This window comes from Castor canadensis, chromosome 8 (genome assembly GCF_047511655.1).
Source record: "Castor canadensis chromosome 8, mCasCan1.hap1v2, whole genome shotgun sequence".
Classification (NCBI taxonomy): Eukaryota; Metazoa; Chordata; class Mammalia; order Rodentia; family Castoridae; genus Castor; species Castor canadensis.
In genome coordinates, this window is record NC_133393.1 from 132,053,015 (window position 1) to 132,077,528 (window position 24,514).

Genomic DNA, 24,514 nt, shown 5'->3' on the forward strand with positions numbered 1-24,514 from the left:
CACTATGCAGCCTTTATAATGCAATTCTGGTTAGTTTGGATAATTAAAATGCAGAACTTGCTTGCCTATATGATTCTAAAGATTTGAGACTGACTTTTAAATCTAATTGGTTGCCTTTAGAGCCTCCATCAGTTACTCACAACTCTTTGCCTGTCCTTTGCCAAATATCCTGCATATTCTTAAGAAAGCAGACAAGTTCTGCTCCCACCTGTTGTACTCAGCCAGCCAGAGACCATTGCCAAAACTTTGCCCCTGATCTTCCTGGAGTGGCCTCACCTCTTCCACCAAGTCCTGTTTCTCTTATGCTTTGAAACAATGGGGGAAAGTCACCTCTCCCATATAGCCTTGCCAGATTCAGCTCTCACTGTCCTGATCTTTCTGTCACACTCATGGCCCTGCCCAGGCACACCTATCTCCTACCCAGGTGTTATTATAGTGTTCACTTGACTCTGCTGTTAAGGTTATATTTTCCTCACCTACAGTATTTTTTCTCTTCCAGAATAACTATAAATGTTCTCAAAGCAAAGATCATGAATATTCATTGTCTTGTGATATTTCCAGTGTTTTGTGCATAGTTGATGCTCATCAAAGAATGACTTCTGCAGGCATCATCATTTGGACTGGACTCTCATCAATTCAATGGAAATGTATTTTCAATGGAGTCCCTCGATGCTTAGCGTCCATATGTCCATTCCACTGACACTCATCAAATGTCCGTTCAAATGCTCCTGACGGGAAGTCGTGTCAGCCCTCCAAGCCTCCTTGTCTATAGAACAGAAGAATATCATTTCACAGAAGCCCACTTTGTGTGAGCAGAATGTGATGTGAAATTCTGGCCATCAGGACTGCTGGGAAGACAGTCCTGACCATAAGGACTCTTAGACTTTGGAAACCACACCCTAATAAAATTTCAGTAAGAAAATTAGGGGTGCCAACAAAGTCAGACTAATTTCTTATCAAGACTTTAATTTGAAAAGTGCCATCCAGGGCTGGAGATGTGGCTTAAGTGGTAGAGTGCTTGCCTAGCAAGTGCCAGGCCCTGAGTTCAAGCTTCAGTACCATGAAGACAAAAAAAAAAAGTACCATCTACTATCTTCATTAAATCATATAAGTAAATAGATATTAAAACCTCATTAGCACTGGTCCCTGGGACAGTATAGGATTTGAAAGGTGACACTGCTGTGGACCACAGCACCCAAACCTGGTTCTATGTGACCCACAGATTCCTGAATACACTCAAATCATGATATCTAGTGCACTGCCCTAGAATCTATATTCTACTCTTCTCAAGTGATTCTGGTAAACAGATGGGTTAGTCATCACTGCCTTGATAGAGTTTCAGTGTTTAAGGAGATAAAGATAACAGCATGTTCCTCTAATGCTGACTCAGCACAGTTTTCATCTTTATTTCATTCTTTTGGGGTTTCTTAACCAATGGATAGGTTTTCCAAAGCAAGGAAGAAAACTTTTACCCATAGATTTGACAACTGCTCAAGCCACACATAAGGGTTTGCTGGGTAAATATTGGCAGAGTATGGATTTTTTGGAAGGTACAGGATTTCTTTCCAAAGTGCGAGTTTTCATATTCTAGGCACTTCTTGCTCGGTGACTTGTTTTATTCTCACGCCTTAGCCAATTACAAGCTAAGATAGTGATCCCAGGGAGAGATGAGATGTAAATGGGCTGTAAAATGGCTTTTCCTGGTGATTATCCATGGGAGTCTTGGAGCTAGTGTTGGGCTCAGTCTGTTTGGAGGCTTGTGCTGTGCACTGTGGTTGCCTGTTGTGAACGGCCCGTGGGGAAGGAGCCCCATACTGATTGAAATGTTGGGAACAGCTGGCACACCCATGCCCTCTATGCAGAGAAGGCGAACCATTTCTTTATTTATTTTTGCATGTACAGCTATGCTTGACAATGGCAGGAATCCACTGTAAATGACTTTTCTCCCTTCTTTCCTCCAGATGTCTTAGTTGTCAATGTGACGTTCTCCTTCCCTTCTTGGAATTTATCAGAAAGATTCAACTTTACCAACTGTGCATCATTAAGAGAGTAAGATTTTATTTGAAATTTAAATATTCTCTCATTGGTTTTAATTTATTTGTTTTACTCCTCAATTTCCTAAAGAACTCTTTTGTTGAGTCGAACTTTCCAAAGTGCCTTTTGGAGCGTGGCCTAACAGGAGCTAAGAGAACCCCTGAGCTAATAAACTCAGCTCACTCATTCAAGCCCTAACAAGTAAACCGGAGCAGCTGAGGAGGGAGCATGCACCCAAGGATCACTATTGACAGGGAAATGTGTTTTCTCCAGACGTGGGGAGAGGAACCTTGAAATAAGGACGGAAGAGGGGGCATTGCCAGGCACCCCATGATGAGAATGGCTTTGGGAATTTAGATAGCCTTAGAAGGCCTGAGTATCAGATAAAGGGAGTCAGATGAGCTAAAGTCTTCTTTGCCAAAGAACATGTTCAATTTTCTTTCCCTCCTTTTTTTTTTTTTAATGGCATGCTGGGGATCGAACCCAGGGCCTTGAGCATGCCATGCAAGTGCCCTACCACTGAGCTACATCCCTGTCCTCTGCCCTCTTTTTACCACTTGTTGGCCCTATTCAGCTATGTCCTCCCCCTGAAGTATGGCCACACCCCTCTCCTGGCTTCTAAAGCAGAGAAGACAGAGAAAATATGCACCTCAGAATCTTGACCTTCCAGTTGGAAGTTGGGATGAGGTTCCCATGGGAACAGTGGGACGTGTATCATTAGGGATTCTGTAGTTTGTTCTGCATGGGGTGATTGACCAACTCTGTGAGCAGAAAATGTGAGCTGCTTTCAGCCTGGCCTGGGACCCACTGTGGGGAGAGTGAATTTACACTGACACAGGGGTGAAGGCTGTTCTAAAACTCATCTTTCCTGCTGAGACACTTTGGAAAGGAGACAGCACCAGGCCAGGGTCAATGGTTTCTAAGAAACAGAATGAATTTAGGGAAGAAAAACACAAAAGCCTCAGAAGTCCAGAAAATAGGAAAAAGAAGGAAGAATTTCAGAGCTCAAGGTGAGTTAAAAGACAAGACAGTTCTGCTGGTCCACAGATTAAGAGGCCAGGTTAAGGGAAGTGACTTGCCCCAGGTCCCAGGAACAAGACCCAGGTCGCCCAGAGGTGAGAGCCCTTTCTATAGGTAGCTGCTTCCTGCTAGGAAACCTGCCTGAGGTGGCAGAAGGTTGCAAGTCATAAACCTGCTCTTTGATGAAGAGATGTCTCTGACCCCTCCCCCAACCTCCAGGAAATGGTAGTTTCTGCAGATCAGAATCTAAGAATACTTCAGGATTCCTTGGAAAGTGTAAACCACAGCCTATGTGTCTTCCCTCTGCCCTAGTCCCCCATACTGTCCTCTGCCAAGTCCTCCTCTGGTTCCCTTGGCCATGTTTCCAGACCAGCTCCATTTTTTTAAAAAACCATTACTTCTCTAACTCAGATCATTCTAAGACATGCTTTTCAAGTCCTCCATGGGTATCCATGCATGGTAGATTATTTGATTAGTAGACACAGTTCTTCCTTAATTTGATTATAAAGCAAACACTGGCACCCCGTTCCCTCTTCCTGCCAGGTAACATTGGGTGTCTCACATCTTCCAGGCAACTGGCTGCTCTAGTGAGTGGGTTTTGCTGATCTGCAAGGAGGTGGCAGCAGGAAGAGAGGGAGCTGCCTCAGGGGGATTTACCTGAGGGTAGACAAATAGCAGAACTGAATTCTGAGACAGATTCAGTGGTTTCCTGTTATCTACAGACCAGCAGGTGACCCCAGCTTCAGGTTTCCATGGCAACAGCTGTGCAAGTGTGATGACAATTCATCAACTCCAAGGGCTTCACAGAGAAGGGCACTAAGTTGTACTCTGTGCCCACCCTCAGAGGACTGTCCTCTCCCCCTCCCCCCCATCTCAGTCTGCCCAGGGATTTATTATTAGATCGTGATTATTTTAAATGCTTGCATGCCACCTCACTGAGGGAAATTCTAGGGTACAAACATTTTTCCTAAAAATTGTAGGAATTAAGTTGGTTTTCCATGTTGGCAGATGCTTGGCATGTATTGGACCTGGCTGTGCATGGTGTAAACGTGAGAGAAAGTGTATCCACCCCTTCACCTCTTGTGACCCTTCTGATTATGAGAGAAACCAGGTAAAGTGACATTTTTGGTATTATAAGGTTTAACTAGAAATAAAGGTTTGTACCTACCCAGTCCCACACCATCTTCTGTGTTTGTTCCATACTTGGAGTTTCCTGCCCACTTGGATGTTGAGGGAATGTTCTCCATTTCAGGAACTCTGTCAAGTTGAGAAATCACCCAAGGCCTCAGGAGGGGGAAGACTGAAAGAGAATAAAAACAACAGGACCAACAAGGGCGGCCAGGTCAGACCCTACTTTCATGTTGATGATGGGAAAATCCCCCTTTGATGACAATGACTCCTACTACTTTGGGTTCCTTTAAAAAAATTCCCTATTTTGCTTACTGCCAAAACTTCCCTTTTTTCTTTGTTTTTTAAGCAACTTTCACTTAATTGGCTCAATACATCAAAGACTGCACACTCACGTACAGGAAATTAAAACTCCATAATTATGAAAAATGATGCTGTTCCAGGAGGAGTAAAAATTGTAAAAGGTGACTTTGTGGCTCACTTGAGGAGAGTGAGAAGGAAGTATATAGCACACAGCCAGAGGGTACTTCAATTCCAACCAGATGCTGTCATTGCATTTCTGGAAGTATGTGTGCAGCTTGGGGCCTATGCAAAGTATGAAAACTAACCTTGATTGTTTTGGGTTTTTTGGTTGTTTTTTTTCACTTTGTAGAGATAATTGAATTAGTAGTTAATGGTGCCCAAATAGAGTTGTTATAGACTGTAGATGTCTCGCCTCTTCTCAAAGGGGTGATTTTTCTCAGGAAGTTTCTTAGAAATTCTTACTTTCTTCATGGTTGATCGTCAGGCTTAGCATGTGTGTCGTGTGTGGTAAGAGGGGCCTTGACCACGTGAACCTTTTCTGGCAGCACTTACATTGCTCGGCTTAGAGCACAGCTAAGTGCTCACTTTACTCAGTCCACACAAGCTTATGGAGCAGCTATTGGAGGTGCACACCAAACAAAAAGAGGACAAGTTCCTGCTCTCATTAACCTTGGAGGCTGGCAGGAGCAAACGCGTGAAAAACAACAGCACTGAAAAGAAACAAAAGGCTCAGTTTTCTATTTCATGAAGAATCGGTGGCTTTCACGTATCAATTTGCAGCTATTTAAGGTCAAGTGCCAATATAAATAAGAAGCAGATTGCTAATCATTACTGAGAAGTTGATAGTAACTTTAGGTGAATTAAGTAACAGCGAAGGGAATGTGAATCCAAATGGATTATACAGTTAATTAAAGCATCAGAAAAGCTCAGCGTGCCAATATCTCTGGACTTTGAAAGTCTTTGAAGTTTAATTAAGTGATTGGGCTACTTTTCTCTTCTCATTGGTTTGTAAAAGTAAGATGTAGTGACAGGGACTTGGAGTAAGGAGATGGTGGCTTTTTTTCTTATCATTAAACTTTGTTGTTTTTAATTTCGGTAAAATGCACAAACATAAAATGTACTATTGCTACTATTTTTAGTGTACAGCTGAGCAGTGCTGAGTACTTTCACACTGTTGTACACCCAGTCTCCCCAACACTTTGTATCTTGCAAAACTAAAACTCTATACTCATTAAAAAAACTCATCAGACTTCTTTCCCCGGCCCCTGGTAACCACCATTCCATTTTCTGTCTCCATGACTTGCCTACAAAAGGTACCTTCTATAAGTGGAATCACACACATATTTGTCTTTTTGTGACTGGCTTGTTTCACTTAGTTTAGTGTAGTGTCCATAAGGCTCACTCATGCAGCATCGGTCAGAATTTTTTCTTTTTAAGGCTAAATTATACTCCACCGTGTATATATATTTCATTTTGTTTTTCCATTCATCCACTCATGGGTGCTTGCGTTGCTTTGGCATTTTAGCTATCATGAATAATACTGCTATGAGCACAGGTGTACAGTTACCTTTTTTATATGCTTTTTTCAAGTCTTTTGTACTAAACCCAAAAGATAAATTGTGGGATCATACCGTAATTCTATTTTTAATTTTCCTAAGGAACTAATACTTATGTTTTCCATGGTAGTTTACTGCGTTACACTCCCACCAACAGCACACTGGTTTCTCACATCTTCACCAACATTTTTGTTTTGATTTCATTTGTTTTGTTTTGTTTTTGAATAGTAGCTGTCCTAACAGGGATGAGATCATACCTCACGTGATTTCAATTTGCTGTTGCCAATGACTAGTGATACAGAGGATCTCTAATATGCTTGCGGACCTTTTGTTTATCTTCTTTGGAGAAATGTCTATTCAAGTCCTTTGCTCAGTTTTTCTTGGTGGTACTGGGGTTTGAATTCAGGACTCAACCTCTGGAGCCACACACACCCCAGCCTGTTAATTCAAGTTTTAATTGGGTGGTTTGATTTTTGTCATTGAGTTATATTCTGGGTTTTAGTTTTTCCTCAGATATGTCATTTGCAAATATTTTTCCTCCCATTCCACAGGTTGCCTTTTCACTCTGTTGACTATATCTTTTTTTTTTGAGGGGGGTGGTGCTGGAGATCAAACTCAAGGCTTTGCCCATGCTAGGCAAACGCCACTGAGCTATACCCCCAACCTAGTTGTGTACTTAGATGCACAGAAAATTTTAATTTTGATGAAAACCAATTTATCCATTTTTTATTTTGTTTCCTGTGCTTTGGAGGTCAGGCCCAAGAAATCATTGTCAAATCCATTATCATGGAGCTTTTCAAAGGTTATGTTTTCATCTTTGACTTTTACAGTTTTAACTTGTTTGCATAGGTCTTTGATCCATTGCGAGTTAACTTTTGTATTCAGAGTACAGTAAGATCCTGTTCCTTCTGTTGCACATGCACATCCAACTTTTCCAGCACCATTTGTGGAAAAGAATGCCCTTTTCCCCATCCAATGATGAAGACACCCTTGCTGAGATTCACTTGACCATATATGAGGTTTTATTTCTGGGTGCTCTGTACTGTTCCTTTGCTCTGTATGGTGTCTTTGTGTTAGTACTGCATTATTTGATTCTTGCAGGTTTGTAATAAGTTTTGAAATCAGGAAGTGTGAATCCTACAACTTTGATCCTGTTTTTTAAGGTTGTTTTAGAGAAAAATTTAAACTTTTAATTTTGAAATAATTATAGATTTACATGTAGTTATAAGAAAATAACACATAAAGCTTTTGCCTAGTTTCTCTAATACTAACATCTTGCAAAATGATAGCACAGGATCACAGTCAGCTTATTAACATTGTCAGTAGTCAAGATACACATCAGACTAGGAGAGCGGCTCAAGGGGTGGAAACCCTGAGTTCATCCCACAGCACAGAACAGCCCATTACCACAGGGCTGTCTGTGTTTCCTTTTTATAGCCCCACCTACTTCCTTCTCCCTCCAACTCCCCAGCTCTGGCACCTGGCAACTATTGATTTCTTCTTTATATCTATAGTTTTGTCATTTCAAGAATTTTATGTAGATAGAATCATCCAGATGTACCTTTTAGGGGATTGCCTTTTTTAAAAATTAAATTTATTTCTAACTGGTACTTTAAGACATGAAACTTGTACGTATTAATGTGTAATTCTCTGGAAATTCATCCAAGTTTTTTTAGGGATCAATAATTCATTCCTTTTTATTGCTGAGTAATGGTCCAGGCGGTAGCTTTTTCTGCATCTCTTATTTGAGAGAAAAAAGAATTAATGCAGTCGTTGCATCCTGGCTTCCTGTACTGTGCTTCCTGTACCTTTTGAACTCTGACACTGGGTGGTTAACAGCAGGGTCACCAAGACAGAAGGAAGAGGCTGAAGATGAGCCAAAGCCCAGATCTGTCTTCAGTTTCTCTGTAGATTACCCTTCTAAGTTTGGAAAAAGACATTTTGTTGATACTGAAATGTTTTCTTTAAATACATGACTCAGAACAGAATCTCAATTTGGGTTGATAGGGAGTAGAGTGCCACTCATCACAGGAGAAATTTCTCATGCTTTGTGAAACACTACTATCTTTCATTAACACATGGACTGTGTAACATTCTGGTTTCAACTGTGGGTCCTCAGGTTGCCCTGAACAGAACACCCAGCCTCTTTGCAACTCTTCCTAGCCGAGAAGCTGTTGAGAGCTTTCCTTCTATACATCTGCCCACATCACATGGGTACCGAGTGCTTCCTGTGCACCAGGCACTGGGAAGGATGCAGGCCCCATCCTAGGCCCCTTCATCCCGAACTTGGCTTGATTCTTCCTGCAGGCATTTATCAAGCATCTGTTCTCTTTCATTATAATGAGCTCCACAGATACTGTGTGGAAGACACAAATGACACAGGCACCTCTCTGGCCATAAGTCTCAAGAATATTATCCATGAGGACATATGTAATATTATAAAATAAAAATATCAATAAAGGTTATAAACCTAGAGAGCCTAGCCATGCCTAGGGCCTTGTCTTAGTCCTTCCTGTGTGTTTAAGCACAGTGTCGGGCAGTTAAACACACTTAATCAGTGTGGTTGTTTAAGTCTTTGATTGATGGATGGATCAATTGGTAGAGATGGCATTTCCACTCACCTTTGATGGGCTAGAAGTATCCAGACCTGTGGACTCAGAAGAGCAGGTACTCGAAGCAGAGGGACCAGCATAAGCAAAAGTATGGGAGGAGACAGAAAACTCCAGACCATCCCTTACTGAAAACCTTCAGTAATTCAATTTGGGTGGAACAGAGGATGGCAGTCATGGTTGAAACGGCCCTGGAGCCCACTTGTATGGGCCTCACGTGCAGGCTATCTGGAAGTTTTGACTTGATTGTTCAGTGGCAATGGAATTCTAGTCAAGATTTTTATTTTTTGTTAGTACTGGGGTTTGAACTCAGGGCCTCATGCTTTAAGGCAGGCACTTTACCACTTGAGTCACTCCCCCAGCCCTTTTTTATTTAGTTGTTTGTTAAATACGGTTTCATGCTTATGCTGGTTCTAGCCTCGGCGTGTTCCTTCTATGTAAGCTTCCCACATAGCTTGGATATCAGACCATGCCCAGCTTTAATAAGTGGAGATGAGTCTCGCTAACTTTGTGCCTGGACTGGCCTCAAACTTTGATCCTCCTGGACTTCACCTCCAGAGTAGCTAAGATTACAGGCAGAATCATTTTGTCTGGCTTCAAGATTGTTTTTAATGTGTGAATTTGCTTATCCAGGATGTGGTTTTGTTGAGGTAGGGCTCCTGGTTCAATCCAGCTGGGCCAGTTGCCCTTACAATCATGACCATAAGGCCCAGCTCTGTACCCTGACCAGAAACCTGTCATTTATGGGGCACAGGGAAGACTGCATTAAGAAAAAACATGACCAAAATAGGGAAGGGAGTTCAAAATCATATCTTACCTTAGGATGAGGACTACTGTCAGCTGTAAAGACCAGTCTCTCTTCTTTATCCTTCCTTCCCTCCTTCCTTCCCAGTACTGGGAATTGAACCAGGGCCTTGCCCGTGCTAGGCAAGTGCTCTACTCTTGAGTTATTGCCTCCATCTCTCTCCATCACTTTTGAGTGTGCATTTTAATTTTTTACCAACAATCCCAATAGACTCTTTCAGGAACCTCACGTTCAGAAGGGAAATTTAATTGAACAAACATCTTTTTGAGTAGCTTCTATAGGCCTAGCACTGTGCTGAGGGCCGTAGGATTCACTTTCAGTTTTTCATCTATTCACTCATTCAAAAATGTATTTGTTGAGCAACTAGTAGGCACTAGATATGCAGGCAGAATGTGTGCCCTCAGGAAACTTATGTTGCAGAACCTAGAATAAAATGGAGGAAGTGAGATTCCTTTTCATGAAAAAGTTGAATGTGCACAACCAAAAAAGATACTAGAAAGAATGCCAGAGTACTCTAATTTGAATAGCGGTGGCTAGTATTTGTTGAGTCCTTGCTGCATCCTGGGTTTCTTTATTTAAGCTTCAAAAACAACTACATTCCCCACTTTATAGACAGAAATTTTGGCTCAGAAGGAAGAAGAAAGTACTAAATGGTAGGCAGGAGATTTGAACCCGGGCAGTCCAATTCAAGGATTTGCAGTTTTAATTACTCCCCTACATTACATGATACAAGTTAAACCACATAATATTGATGCTAAAGGTCCATCTGGAAGACAGAAGGCATTAGGTTGTTACAGTCTTTCCCATTTCTGCCAGAGATACTCCTGACCAGGCTGGGAGAGGAATTTATGAGCACTGAGGGCACAGGAGGAGAGGAGCAGGTTGTGGTGTGGTAGGAGGGAAGGAGTGAGACCCAAGCAAGGCTAGGCTTCTTCTCCAAGACACGGAGAGCAGAAGAGATCTGAGATGGGGAAAAATGACCCTAAAGAGAGTGGAGCAGCAGAAATCTCCTGTTCAAGTTGAATCCTTACAGAAGGGTACATTTTGAGCAGCTGGTGATAAGTTGGAATCAGAACAAGAATTTCCCTAACTAGTCCTGTCATTCTGGTCACCCACATGAGTTCTGTGTAGCCACACTCAGGATCAATGACCAAGAGTAATTTAGAGCATGATTTTGGTAGCCCCCCCCCCGCCCCGGGCTATGTCAACCCTTGCCTTAGAGTCAGAGAGGTGAGTTTCCATCTCTCAGCATAGAGCATGGAGCTGTCACCCTCTCGGAAGTCTCCAGCTCTATGTCCCAATGCGGTGATGACTGTTGAGAGTTCCCAGAACCAACTAGAGGTTACATCTGAAATTCCCTGGGGTCTGTACCAGGGTTCTATGAAGGCATTTGCCCAGGGGGGTTGAGTATCAAATATATCACCTTTTGGTTCCATTGAGCTCTCCATATTCTACCTCCTTTTACCCATCTCCTCTGTTGGTTACCACTCTGCCCAGTTTATACATTTCATTAACATATTACTTCCATCCTCTTTTCTGTCATTAATAAAGATGTTAAATAATTCTGAACTGAATACTCACCCCTGTAGGGCCCTACAGGACACTTTCTTTTAATTAGTTGTGCTACCTTTCATCTCTCTTATGTCCTTTGGTTTCAGATTTCCAGCTGGTTTTGAATCCAAGTGACTTTTTATCCAGTCCTGTTTGAACTAATTTCATGAGTGAAAATCTGAGAGACATTTTACCAAGTGTTGATACAGGGCCAGGCCTACAGAGAGCTTTACGGTATTCAGATTTTTTTGTAAAGCAGATTAATAGAGTAAAATTTGGTCTTAATAAACCAAGCCTTCCTAACGCACCTCTTTCTAGTATTCTTTTCAATCCTAGAGGCATTTTCTCCATTAATGTCATGGTAACTTGAATTGTGTTGACGTCAGACTTCACAAAAGGTATTCTTGCTGCCAGGAGTAATTCTCTCAGACCTTTTCAAAGATAACTGTTTCTTAGAGGTTGTGCTATTTTCAAGATCTTACAATGACTTAGTTTTTTTTAAAAAATAAAAATAAGTGGATATTTTATAAATCATCTAATTAACCAGTTTCCGATGTGCCTTCTTTTATAAAACAGGGAATAATTTCAACTCACAAGATACCATAACTCATAGTATTTCAGTAAGTAATTTAAAATTGTGTCTCTACCTAAAAGTAACTCTTGTTTTTAAAATGGAACTTCTGACAGGAAACAAGCTTTTCTGAGGTTAACTGCTGGAAAACATAGGGCTGTGATGGTTATAGTCAATGATGTTTTGATTTGATGTATGGAAATTCTTGGACCTAGGGCAAGGGAGGAGGGCTCTCACTGTGAAGCTCTAAGAAATTCTCTTTGGATCCAGTGCACTTATGGGTGACCCATCTATGAGTAAACATAGAGCTGACCACTTCGTGTCAGGTTGTAAATTCACTGTTTGATTAAAATACAGAAACAGAAGCCAGATTTGACTCATGCCTGTAATCCCAGCACTCCAGAAGTCTAAACTGGAGGATTGCAAATTTGAAGCCAGCCTGATCTACATAAAGAGACCTGGTCTAAATAAATAAATAAAACTAAACTATTGAGCTTAGTGGAACATTTACAGGGTGGTCATTCTTTGCCTTTTTGTGTTTACAGGATTTTTTTAAATCTTCATCAGAAAATATAGAAAATTTCTTATTTCTAGGAATTGTAGCCATAAAGTACAGCCATATAGCTGTACAATCTTTTTTTTTTTTTACATCTTCTTGTATACCTGCACTGTTTAGTTAGGTTAGGGAACCCTCCTGATAACAGCTCTTGGAGCCCACTCATTCAGATTACGAGTTCTCACAGCAAACAAAGGACAGCTAATCTGACTGCCTTTGAAGGCAGACTGCAGCATCTGCTTTAACAAGATAGGCCAGGGCTAGATTCTGTCCTAGACAGCCAAGGGAAACTTCTCTAAACAATAAGGTTTTAAAAAGAAATCCTTTTGAAGTAGCAAGTCTGTCTCCACTCAAGAGGAAAAAAAAGGTAATAAGACAACGTGGCAAGTCTTCTGATGGTGTTTGTAGAGCCATTAAAAGGGCAAAATAGAACTCCCTTAAAATCTTTTTTTCATTAGTTATAAGGGTCTCTTTATCCTCTGCAGAGAGCATGGAAGTAGTATGTACCTGATGTGTTTACAATTTTTGCTTCCATAGAATCCACAGTAGAAATATGAGAAGCATAGAAAACCATCTAGAAAGAAAAGAAACCTGAGAATCATAGTTGACTTAGATACAAATGCAATCTGAAATAAAGTTGACATTAAAAAATTCCTATCTTGTCCCTCTAAGAAGACAGTGAACTTCTCTAGAGCAAAGGTTATAATTTTTTTCTACAAAGAATCAGGGAGTAAATACTTCAGGCTTTGCAGGCTGTAGAGTCTCTGTTGAAGCTACTTGCCTCTAGCACTGGCGTGAAAGACCACAGACAAACAAGTAATATGGACACTGACATTTGAACTTGCATGTGTTTTCATCTACCGTGAAGTATTATTCTCTTTTTGACATTGTTTCACAGGCCATACAAAAACAGGTAGTAGACAGGAATTGCCACACAGGCTGTCATTGTGTATGTACACATGTATATCCTGTGTCCCTGACAACATCTAGTGCTGTCCTGAGAACCCAGTAGGTGCTCAATAAATACTTGTTCACTTTGCTGTCACCATGCAAGAGTACAGAGTAAGCCTTTTGCTATACTACACACCAGACATTTGCAAGGGATTTATCTCGAAGTGGTTACTAATCCCTCCATTCCAAGTACCACTCTAGGTGATAATTTCCCCCATAAAATGCAATCAAGTATAACAGAATAATTAAAGTGACCCTTTCAGGCCCTTAATGAGTCAATAAATCAGGGCTAAAGTCCTTTACAAAGTGATTAAAATAAATTCTGCCACCAAAATCAATTCTCTGTCACATTACATCATTGCTGTGATGACATTAATGATAAATTTACTGCAATCTACAAAGCCAATCCATAGTGATAATGAGTGATGGTGATCGAGATACCATACAGCACCTGTGTTTGCCAAAGAGTGAAACGAGAATGTTCGTTTCAGCAGGATGGGCAGCCCCAGCAGTCCATGAGGCCATCCTGATGAGTGTTAGACACACAAAGCAGCAGGGCACGCTCAGTTGCCTCAAGAAGTCAGTGTTAGGCAGGTGTCAGACATGTGCTGGACATTATGAAAGCTCTCCTGGTGGCTTAGTATCTTCTGACTGACTTTATATCCTCCAAGTGAATGCTCTCAGCATTTATGGCTTAGCCACAGATCACGTGATTATGCATCTTTGGACCTTGGGGTCATTTTCAAATACCAAAAGTGTATACGTGAAGTTCACTCATGGGAAGATCTACTGTATTTCATATTGGCTAGAATCTTAGCATCTTCTGTTCTATTTTGGTCACTACACTGTAGAAGAATATAGACTTTCTGGAAATGGCCTGCAAAAGAACAGCAAACCATTCAAAATGGAAGATGGTAGCACCTATAGGAGAGAAGTGAAAGCTTCACAACTGAATTGTCTTGGAAAGGGAAAAGGATTTTTGCCACCAAATAAAGGGCTTTGTTTTTGTTTTATATTTTAGGGGAATTTGATGAGACATTTCAAAAGGAGAAGTAAGGTGCCTGTGCCTACAGACAGGAATTTAGGTATCAGGTGACTGCAAGGCACACATCCTTGATTATAGGTCTGACAAAGCCCATGACTGAATAGCCAGGTGATCATGATATCTGTAAATCACAGAGAAGACATGGTTACCCACAACCATGGTTGAGGCATTAACTACTTGATATTGGGTGACAGAACTGGTGGATTGCTTGAGTCTTTTCCTTCTAATATATTCCTTTATTCAAGTAGCTTAACTAAGACAAACAAAAAATACAAACTACTTTCTAGGGAATCAGATTAATCTGGAATGACATTTATGTCAACTTAATGATGAGTCTGTTGTTGGCTACAGTCAATGGACTCCTTTTTTTCTTCGTTTTGCTTACATTGTGAACCTCGGGAAGCTGTAAGGCAGCAAGCATTTCCTAAACTCGAGTGATACCTCACTCCTCAGACGGAATGTCAGACTCTTCAACTGCATTTTCAACTGTCTTGTGAGACAAAGACTAATTGGTTTGACCTCATGCTGTCACATGTGGAGGGGCACGAATCTTCAGCCCTCTTCCTTGAATTCATTGATTTCATTAAACACTGTCTGCTTGTGTTTGCAAAATGTTGTAATTTCCCAGTGATTTCTTCAAACCACAGTGCATCAACAGATTTTTTTTGGAACAATGCCATTTCTGAGCTTTGATCTCGTGTTTTAATCTTTTACTTCCAATAGATCTTCCACATTAAGGCCATTGAACCACAGAAAATATCGACCTTAGGGAAAAGGAATGTGATAGTTACGGGAGCAAACTTCACCCAGGCATCAAACATCACAATGATCCTGAAAGGAACCAGTACTTGTGATAAGGATGTGTGAGTTGAAATAATAATAATTACTGCTAATAATTGATCCTTCGTAATGGAAGCTAAAACCTATGCCAGAAGAATATCAGTGTGATTAGAACATTTCTATAGTCAAATAGTGGTCACACACTGCACAGTGGACCCTAGTCTGAGTATTTGATATAATATAATTCCAGTAGGTAAAATAATTTTAGCAGTGAATTTGAAGTTCATTGTGGAAGATTGTGTCCCATGTTACTCTGTTCCCCCCCTCAAAAAAAATATCTCAGTATACAATCATTTCAGGGTGTTGCCTATTTGGGGTCTTGATTCATACTCAAAACCTAATCAAGCATAGAGAGTAGCAAACATTATTATGATGATCCACTTAGAAAAATAGTTGCATACCTTGGAATTTTATGGAGAATTTTGTGTAGTAACTCTTCCAATATGCTACACAAAGTTGGAAAACAAAGATTTTGGACCCATTGCATATGGAAATTTCATACCTTGTAGCCTTCTTCCCTTTACTGATTTGGTTTTCATCTTAAATAATTAAATTACTAGTACATACATTCATAGTAAAAAAAAAAAAAAAGAACAGAATACCCCAGATATAAATATCTGTCATCATACTTCTAGAACGTCATGATTTATTTGACTTCTTTCCCCCTGACTCATACTAGCAATAAAACTTTGAGGAAAAAAATCCAGTTTCTCACTCATGTCCCAGGGTAAGTTGTCACCCCAAAGACCCCCAAAAAGCAGAGATGTAATAATTACAACATAACAGATAATTTGAGTTTTCTGCTTGTTAACTTTTATAAGTCAGGATAATTTGAAGTAAAAGATGTTACAGGCTATAGGAAGTATAATACCGTGCTCATATTCATCATGGAAATACATTTAAGACAATCTGCTGAAGTGTGATGTTTTGGTTTTTAACTACTAAAACAGATTAGTACAGCATTCTCATCTGCCATGCTTATTTACTGAATAGTCTGTTTTAATTCACTTGCTTCACATCACTGCCATTCCCTTCCCCTTCTAGCAGTAAATCTGGAAAATCTATGATCTTGATGAGAAAAGCACCCGTCAGTGACTTTCCTCTGTTCCACTCTGTACCAGAATTACCCAGTACAGATTAGAGGCTGTATCTATGCAGCCTAGATATTTTTTGTGCCATTTATCCTGGCTAAATACCTTATCGCAAAAATCCTTCATTTTGTATGGTGAAATCTATGATGTTAGACACCTGTGTGTTCACTGAAAGGCAATCAGCTTGACTGGAAAATAAGTCGTTTTCAGAGCATTACCCTGTTTCTGACTCTTTATGCTCTCATTTCCATTCTGAATGTGTCTTAGATACCACCGTTATTAAATTAAATGACTAAGAGACCTTTTTTGCATGTAGCATTTCAGTAACCCATCTGTGTAGCCAACCCAAGTTCACGAGCAGTCGACGTAATACCCAGTTAAACCTGTACCTGAGCCCTAATCCCATGCAATAATCCTAAACTCTTTTAATATGGTGTTTTTAAAAGTGAGTAATTGTTTTGAAGAGAAGAGAGTACAAGTATAGTAGCAGAATAACCTACATTTCCACCTGTCTTCTTCCAAAATTTATAAACGAGCCTGGATTTTAATGTTCATTCCACAATAAACTTACTAGAGCTTTGCTCTTAACAGAAACCCTTAAAATGTCTATCTGTGGTAGGGTAAGTACAAACTGACTCAAGTGTTTTTCCAGTTTTCCTTTTAATAAGATTTAGACGTAGTATTAAGGTTAGTAACCATGCATACACCCTCTTCAGTGGTAACAATAGAGTCTCTGTAGCTTTGAACATGACTGAGACACAACCCAGTCTTGATGAGGTGTACTGTAGAGGTCATCCCACACATGCATACGATGCTGAAGGTTACAGAGCAAACCTTGTAGAAGGTTTGACTCCTGAAGAACACCAGGGGCACCCAGGACAGTCCCAGTCAGTTCCCAGGCTGGACATTGCAAAGGAGGCAGCTCAGTCCTGATGCCCATTGATTCTGAGGTCCTGGGTTCCTAGCATGGGCTCTCTGCTCTTGGATGACAGAGTTCCCCTGTCTTCCAGTGTTGGGTTCTACCCTCCCTATGCTTGACTGGGACTTCTTTCTTTCTTTGAAAGCTTTGTATTATGAAGATGGCCAAACATATAAAAGAGGGATGAATATAATGAATCTTTTTACAACGTTTCAAAATTCATCAACATTTTTCTAATCTGGTTTCATCTACCTCATCTGCTATTTGCTAGGGGAGATTGGGGGGGGGGGCACAAAAAATTCCAGTGTAGCATCTGGAGTTTCTTAAAAGCATATCCCAGACACTATGTCCCTTCATTCATGAATGCTTTGGTGACAGATAAGAGTAGTATCATTATCATACTCCACAAAATTTACCATAATTTCTTTATACAAGTTATTACCCACTCCATGTCCACTTTCTGTTAGAGCTTCTGAACAACAATGGTTACTTCTTCCTTCCCCACTTCTAAGGGAAATGCAAACAAAAAGAAAAATGCCCAAAAGAAACAGGAGCCCAAACCCAGATTCATACCCCAACTGGGTAGGCAGCCCTTGATTGATCAGCTGTCCTGATGGTGGTGTAGTTGAAATGAAGTGAATACACTGTCGTCATGAGCAACCAGCTGGGCTAAGTGTCTGTGTCACGTAAGAGTCCCTCTTCTTCCTCTTCTAGGATACAGGTTAGCCATGTACTCAACGACACCCATATGAAGTTCTCTCTTCCATCAAGCCGAAAAGAAATGAAGGATGTGTGTATCCAGTTTGATGACAGGGCCTGCTCTTCTGCAGGAGCCTTATCCTACATTGCTCTGCCACAGTGTTCCCTCACTGTTCCTGGGACCACCTGGATCAGGTACCTTCTAGAATCATCTTGTGTTTCCTTCCTTGTGGTTAAGCGTCATATGCATGAAGATCCTGGGTTTCATGTAAATCAATTCAGACATGGTAGCCATACCTAAATTCCTCATGTAGAGCTTAGGATTTATTCCTAGAAAAATGCATACCTGACAAGCTGGTCTTTCCCGTTGTCACATGAGCACCGGAGCACATCCTGTTTTTCTCTTAGCCATGGCTGCCAGGAAACTCACAGCTGAAATGTTTGTTCAACCACAGATAACTATTCTTAGCCCAGGTTTCTGCTACAGATCTATGACCTTTTTCCTGATGCATCACTCTTACTCATGATAAAAGGCTCCTGTCTCATATCTGTCATTTTATAAAAGCTTTTAGAATCAGCTGTTTTTGAATGCTTTAGGAGGAATATTGGGAGCTATGGGGAGGAAAAGCAGTATCTACATTTCAAAAATACCCTAAAGTGAGAGATGGAAATTCCAAAATAACCTCTGCAAGATGAATCCAATATATAGGGGAAAAGGGTCTCCCCACCCCAGCCCCAATCAAATTTAAATTCACGTTCAGATTTGGGAATATTACCCTAAAGAGATTTTCTTCATTTAACACAGCATGAAGTTAATTTTCAAAGTACTATCTAGATAAAACTATGAACAAAGTTTTGGAGGGAAAAAAAGAAAATAAAAAAGAGCTCACCTCTGAAATTCTTATTTTAGGTTAAGCGAGAGGTGGCTGGGTTAGTTTGCTAGGGCTGATACAACAAACACCACAGGCTACATGGCTTAGGCAACAGAAATCTTTTTCCTCCTAGTTCTGGAGGCAGAACTGAAGTCTGAAGTCAGGGTGTTGGTCTCTTCTGAGACCTCTTCCCTTGGCTTGTAGACGGTCATCTTTTCCCTATGCCTTTACATGGCCTTCCTTCCACCTGTCTCCGTCTCCTGATTTTCTCTTTTTTGTAAGGACAGCAGACATGCTGGATTTGGGCCCACCCCAGGACTTCATTTAGCCTTAATTACATCTTTAAAGACTCAGGGGATGAGGCTCAGTTGTACAGGACCTGCCTAGAATGCCCAAGGGTCTGGGTTCAATCCCAGCACTACCGAAAAAAAAAGAAAAAGAAAAAGAAAAATTTTCTCCATATACAGCCTCATTCTTAGTGACTAGCAGTTTGGGCTTCAACATTTGCAGCCCATTAGAGTGACATAAGAAAAATTAAAATTTCCAAAGCGAGGCTTTTGCATGGCACTCCCCCACTCCAGGACTAATTCTGTCCTAGGTATAAAAGCAGACAGGCATGTGGCACTCACCATGTGCCTAGTGTGTTGATCCTGAGGACAAGCGTGACAGACCTACATGAGTTGTCCTTTAGGCAAAAAGCAAACTAAGGTATAGAGAGAGTTCAGATGACATGACCAGCTTCCCCATGGTTGGACCCAGGATGTCATACTGCTCCACCACAGTGTTCTGCTTTGCTGTGATGTAAGGCTCCTTGTTGTCCTGTCACGGAGACATGTTGAGTCTGTGTATCTTCCTTGCTCCTGTTCTTTGAGCTTTGAGCAAGAAGGGGGCACTGTAACTTGGGCTCAGCAGAACATCTTGGTTTGGTTTTCTAGTAATTGCAATAGGTTGGTGGAACTTGGGTCCTGTAGCCTTGTGACTGGGGCGTTCAGGGCCCAGTGTCTTCTCTCTGCCCTAGCCAAGAATCACAAGCTCCTTCAGGAGAACTAGGCAGTGGGTGAGGACGAGACCCTTCTTACTGCTCCCACTGTGGAGAGATGGAAAGTGAGAGCCAGATGGGACGCAGGAGACAAAGGCAAAAGTTGGAGGAACTCCCACTTCCTGGTCTTATCATCAGGGGCTCAGCCAGCTGTTGGACCTGTCATACCCAGGCTCCTGTCTTCTAGAGCAAGTGTTTGGTGACCTGTGAGACACCGGGACAGCCAGAGTATGGAGAGCTATTTATTTCATACCCAACGAACACTTTGCTTATAGCTGATAATGCACAAGAATAGGTGAAGTCAGTTGACGTGGTAATAACTGTAGCCTCCCCTCACACTGAGATTTGGTTTTCCAAATAGGAATTTGTACTTCTAATGTCATTTATAATTTTACCTTGTCCAAAATGCAACCTGTCTCCCTAAATAAAATATAATCGGAAGGTTGGACGTTTGATTTGAAAATTGTTAGATTGATTGAAGAATCCTCATATAGATTTAACAACAATCAAACAAAATTCTGTCCCGTGAAACTTTTTCAAGCTACAGCTGACAATTTGATTATATGTAGCAAAATAGTACGATAAAACTCAAATTCTTTTTTTTCTGTAAAATTTGGACATTTTCCCACAATTAAAATAGAATCTGACCTGAATTTTTATGTTTGTGTGTCTTTAAAGCCATGAATTTGTGACCAGGATCCTTGAAAGGTTTCTGAAATTGTGTTGCATTTGAAATTAATTAATTTTCTCCAACTATTACTGGGTTTAATAGTAAATGGGAATTGACAGTGTTGTTCGTAGATGTAAAACACCTGTGCATTTAACCCTCACCATGACTTTTCTCCTTGCAGCGGTGGGCAAAATATAACCGTCATGGGCAGAAATTTCGACGTGATTGATAACTTAATCATTTCACATGAATTGAAAGGAAACATAAATGTGAGTCTTCAGCTCCTTGGGAATAATAGTTATTTTCAATAATTTTGTCTTTCTCACACTAAACTGTGTTGGGTGGCTAGGTTTTGTCTCAATGACTTTGGTATTACAAGCTTTGATGTATTGCATGAGATACACTGTGCTCTAGCAGAAATAATAAGACCTCACACCCATGGTTGAATATTTCACGTTGCCACACAGAGGGAAGAGGAATGAACTTGGTATAACAAGACCTGCCATTTTCTCCTTGTGTGATTTGTGGCAAGTCACTTTAATGAGACAATGCTTATGAATATGTGTGAAAATGCTTCCTGGATGGCTGAGATGTGATGCAAAGAACAGCACTGCTATGAAGCGGAGGTGGTAGATGCAGAGAGATGAGGTGACTTACTGAAGTCCCAAAGTTCCTGTCATATGCTCCTCCTCTTGCCATTGTCTCTTGGGGCCCATTTGGTGTCTTCCACTGGCTCTCACTTTCCATCTCTCCACAGTGAGCAGTAAGAAGGGTCTCGTCCTCACCCATTGCTTAATTCTCTTGAAGGAGCTTGTGATTCTTTTGAGAGCCTGCAGGTTGAAGCTGCTGGTGCCAGGATTAAGGGGGGCAACAAGGGACTTCAGATACAGCTTGGTGCCTCCGAGTACACTGCTAAGTGCTTCCTGAATGTTCTTCCCCTTCTCTCTTCCCCTTTTTCCCTTTCCTCAATGAGAGATATGAAGGGAGCAGCCTGTCTGGGTCCCACCTGACCACTTCCTACTAAGGCTGGCAAATTTAAGGGTGACCTCAGACTTTGTCCCACTTGAGAACAGTGTGGGTTCAGGCCTAGATGCAGGAGGCCTCCAGATCTGTCATCCTTACAGTCTGTCAAACACACATCCACCACTGACACACTTCAGAGCCAGTTCTCAGCCTCACACTGTCTGATTCCAGGCCATGTCTCCATGATACAAACACATCCAGTTATGTAATTAACCCTCTGACTGGAGGCATGGCCTCAACGCATCAGTGGACTTGCTTTCTTCCCAAATACTGTTCTCAAATCAAGTACAGGTGATTGAACACCTAGTGTGGGCAAAATATTTTGCTCTGTGCAAAGACAAAAGATAAGTGAGATAACTGCACTGCCCTGGTGGGAGGGAGATGACATGTCTACACTGGAATTGAAAGTTGGAAGCACAGAGTGACATCAAGTACTGGATCCTCTGGTCCTTTCCAGCTCAGAAGCCCCATGAATCCAAGAAGGTACTATGTGTTATCATGTGAAAAACAAATAACATATGAATGGAATTGAGGCTGTGCATAGAAGAGCAGGATGGGCAGGACTGGGGTGGGGGAGGAAGGTCCTTGCAGGTATACAGGACAGGTTCCTCCCTGTCCTCAGTCACTTAGTCCTGCTCAACTGGAACCTAGAGAATGGGTCAGGAAAATACAAAAAGGATGGGAGAAAACTACATTGGGGCCATGCAAGAGAGTGTCCTATTGAAAACTTTGCCTTTAATTCTGCAATAGCTCCCCATCACCCTACAGAACTACTTCTGTAAAGGTCTTTGATCAGGGAATGCCATGAGTATGGATATTGTTTGGGCAGTGGTGTTTGGAGAGGCAGTGACTGGACAAAGGGAGGGGGGCAATGAGGATGCTCATGCCAATATCCAGGTGTGGCTGAGATGTCAACAGACCCCAGTCAAGCTCTCCATCAGGTTGTTATCAGCAGGACAGGTCCAGAAGTGGTAAAGCAGAGATGAACAGGTTCACTTTGTAGCATCTTGTTAAAGGGAGGGTGGGGACAGGCTCATGGAAGTGACAAGAGCCTAAGGATGAGGTAAAGAGCATCTAGGATAGAATCTGGTAGGACAGCTTCACCCTTAGGAGTGAAAGAAAACAGGATGGTCCGGGAAGGTGGCTGAGAAGTTGCTTGAACATCAGAGAAAAGAAGCATTTGGAATTGTGGGAGTTGGTACCTAACATGGGGATGTGGGGTCTTGGGGTAAGGAGTTGGGATCACCCTGTTTCTGGTTATCTTTCTGAAGGCAGTAAAAAGCCAACCTGCTTGGAGTTATAGCTGCTGAGGAGGCATAGGCAGTAGCGATGGTGGTTTTCATCCAATCACAAAAAGGCAAAAGCAAGATACAGGGCTGGAGTTTGGAAGAGTACTCAGGTGTGAGGGAGGGTGGACTTGTCCAAATGTCACCCGTCTGTATCAGGTTTTCCCACCTGTGTCCCTTCCTTCCCTCTTTCTTATACTCTGGTATGAGAGAAAACAAAAAGAAGGAACAGTTCTTCCACCTGAAAAATTTCTTTTCATGAGTTTTAATTGCTATTCTTTCTTTTATTCTCCCTGCAGTTTGGGGATCAAATTCAGGTCTCGTGCATGCTAGGCAAGTGCTCTACTACTAAGCAACACTGCCAGCCCACTCTTCTTTAAACACTGTCAATCAGCCTCTACTTACTCAGAAGCTTTCTCTGTGTCTGGCTGTACCTGAAAACGACAATATATTTATGGTTTGGTTTTTTTTTTTTTGGTCAATAAACCTATACGTTGGGCCATGTTTTTTGCATTGTTTCCCATTTCCATGCTCTTCATTTGATGGAGGACTTACTGGCCCTCTGACTTTTGTTTTCTCCTATGTTCTGTTCCACCTGAAAAGCCTTTTCCTTGTTGTGGTTCGGGACTTCTGCTAACGCTGTGCAGGAGGTTCCCCAACACAGAGTGACTCAGCTCAGCAGCCGCAAGCAGGTCAGGAGCTGCAGGGCTCTTTTGTCCCTTCCTGAAGTCTCCTGGGAGTCCACTGGGCTGACTTAGGGGACACGTAAGCCCTAGGGGTCAATGTCTTCCCCTTTCTCTAGCCTGCTGCTCTCTGCATAGCCTTTTTTCCCATTGCCTAAACTTTTAACAGCTTTCATTTTTACTAATAATATTAATAACAAGATAAACACATCAGGGCACATGTGGAATCTTGCTTATTGTCCACCAGACAATGTTCTTAGCACTTTTACAGGTATAATCTCATTCAGTGTGGCCCTCATTTAGTTAAATGAGCCTTTATCTCATTTAATTTAATTTAGAGTTAATTTAATCCTGTGAGGTTGGTAGTGTTGCTACCCTATTTTACAGATGGGAAAACAGAACTACCAAGCAGCTTAGTTGTCTGGGCTGTTTAGCTCTTAGAGACCAGAACTGAAATCCTTCAGTTATTAAAATGCTCTGTTCTTCTCTCACAGGTCTCTGTATATTGTATGGCAACTTTCTGTGGGTTTTTAGCCCCCAATTTAAAGAGTCCGAAGGTACGCACGAATGTTGCTGTGAAGCTAAAAGTACAAGATACCTACTTGGATTGTGGAACCCTGAAGTATCTTGAGGACCCCAGATTTACCGGGTATCGAGTAGAACCCGAGGGTGACACCGAATTGGAAGTGAAAATTCAAGTATGTTAGCTTTTTTTCTGGGTAGGATGTTCCCCACCCCTGGGCTGGAAAGGTGTTCTTATGCACATGTGCCCTGATTTGTTCTTCTTCATTTTATTCTTCACAGAAAGAAAATGACAACTTCAACATTTCTAAGAAAGACATTGAAATTACTCTCTTCCATGGAGAAAATAAGCAATTAAATTGCAGTTTTGAAAATATTACTAGAAACCAAGATCTCACCACCATCCTTTGCAAAATTAAAGGCATCAAGAATGCAAACAGCATTGCAGCCTCTTCCAAGAAAGTTCGAGTAAGTCATCTGGGAGTCCCATCTGCTATCTTTACCTGAATTTTGCTAGTTCCCAGCTCACCCTGAGACCAGAATGGAACCTTTCGTGGATCTTTAGCTCTTCACTTTAAATAGAAGATAAACAAAGCTGGTACTGCAAGCCGAAGCACAATTCTTCCAAAATAGCAGCGGAATCCATCCATGTGCCTGTTTGAATGTCAAAGCGTTGAACACACCATTGTCTATACGCCTAATGAGTCTTGATAGCTTTTGTTCTAGACATACATTTAGACT

The 24,514-nt window shown here is 41.4% G+C and overlaps 1 protein-coding gene across 2 annotated transcripts in view; it reads left to right on the forward strand.

Moving 5' to 3' along the window:
- Positions 1-24,514, forward strand: part of Plxnc1 (plexin C1) — a 142,589-nt gene that overhangs the window by 65,190 nt on the left and 52,885 nt on the right. For both annotated transcript variants that reach the window (XM_074084126.1, XM_074084125.1), the window contains exons 7-14: positions 1,962-2,049; positions 4,063-4,165; positions 4,307-4,396; positions 14,853-14,992; positions 17,694-17,873; positions 20,441-20,528; positions 23,746-23,949; positions 24,056-24,241. In XM_074084126.1, the coding sequence (XP_073940227.1) occupies positions 1,962-2,049; positions 4,063-4,165; positions 4,307-4,396; positions 14,853-14,992; positions 17,694-17,873; positions 20,441-20,528; positions 23,746-23,949; positions 24,056-24,241 (1,079 nt within the window). The remainder of the gene's footprint in view (positions 1-1,961; positions 2,050-4,062; positions 4,166-4,306; positions 4,397-14,852; positions 14,993-17,693; positions 17,874-20,440; positions 20,529-23,745; positions 23,950-24,055; positions 24,242-24,514) is intronic.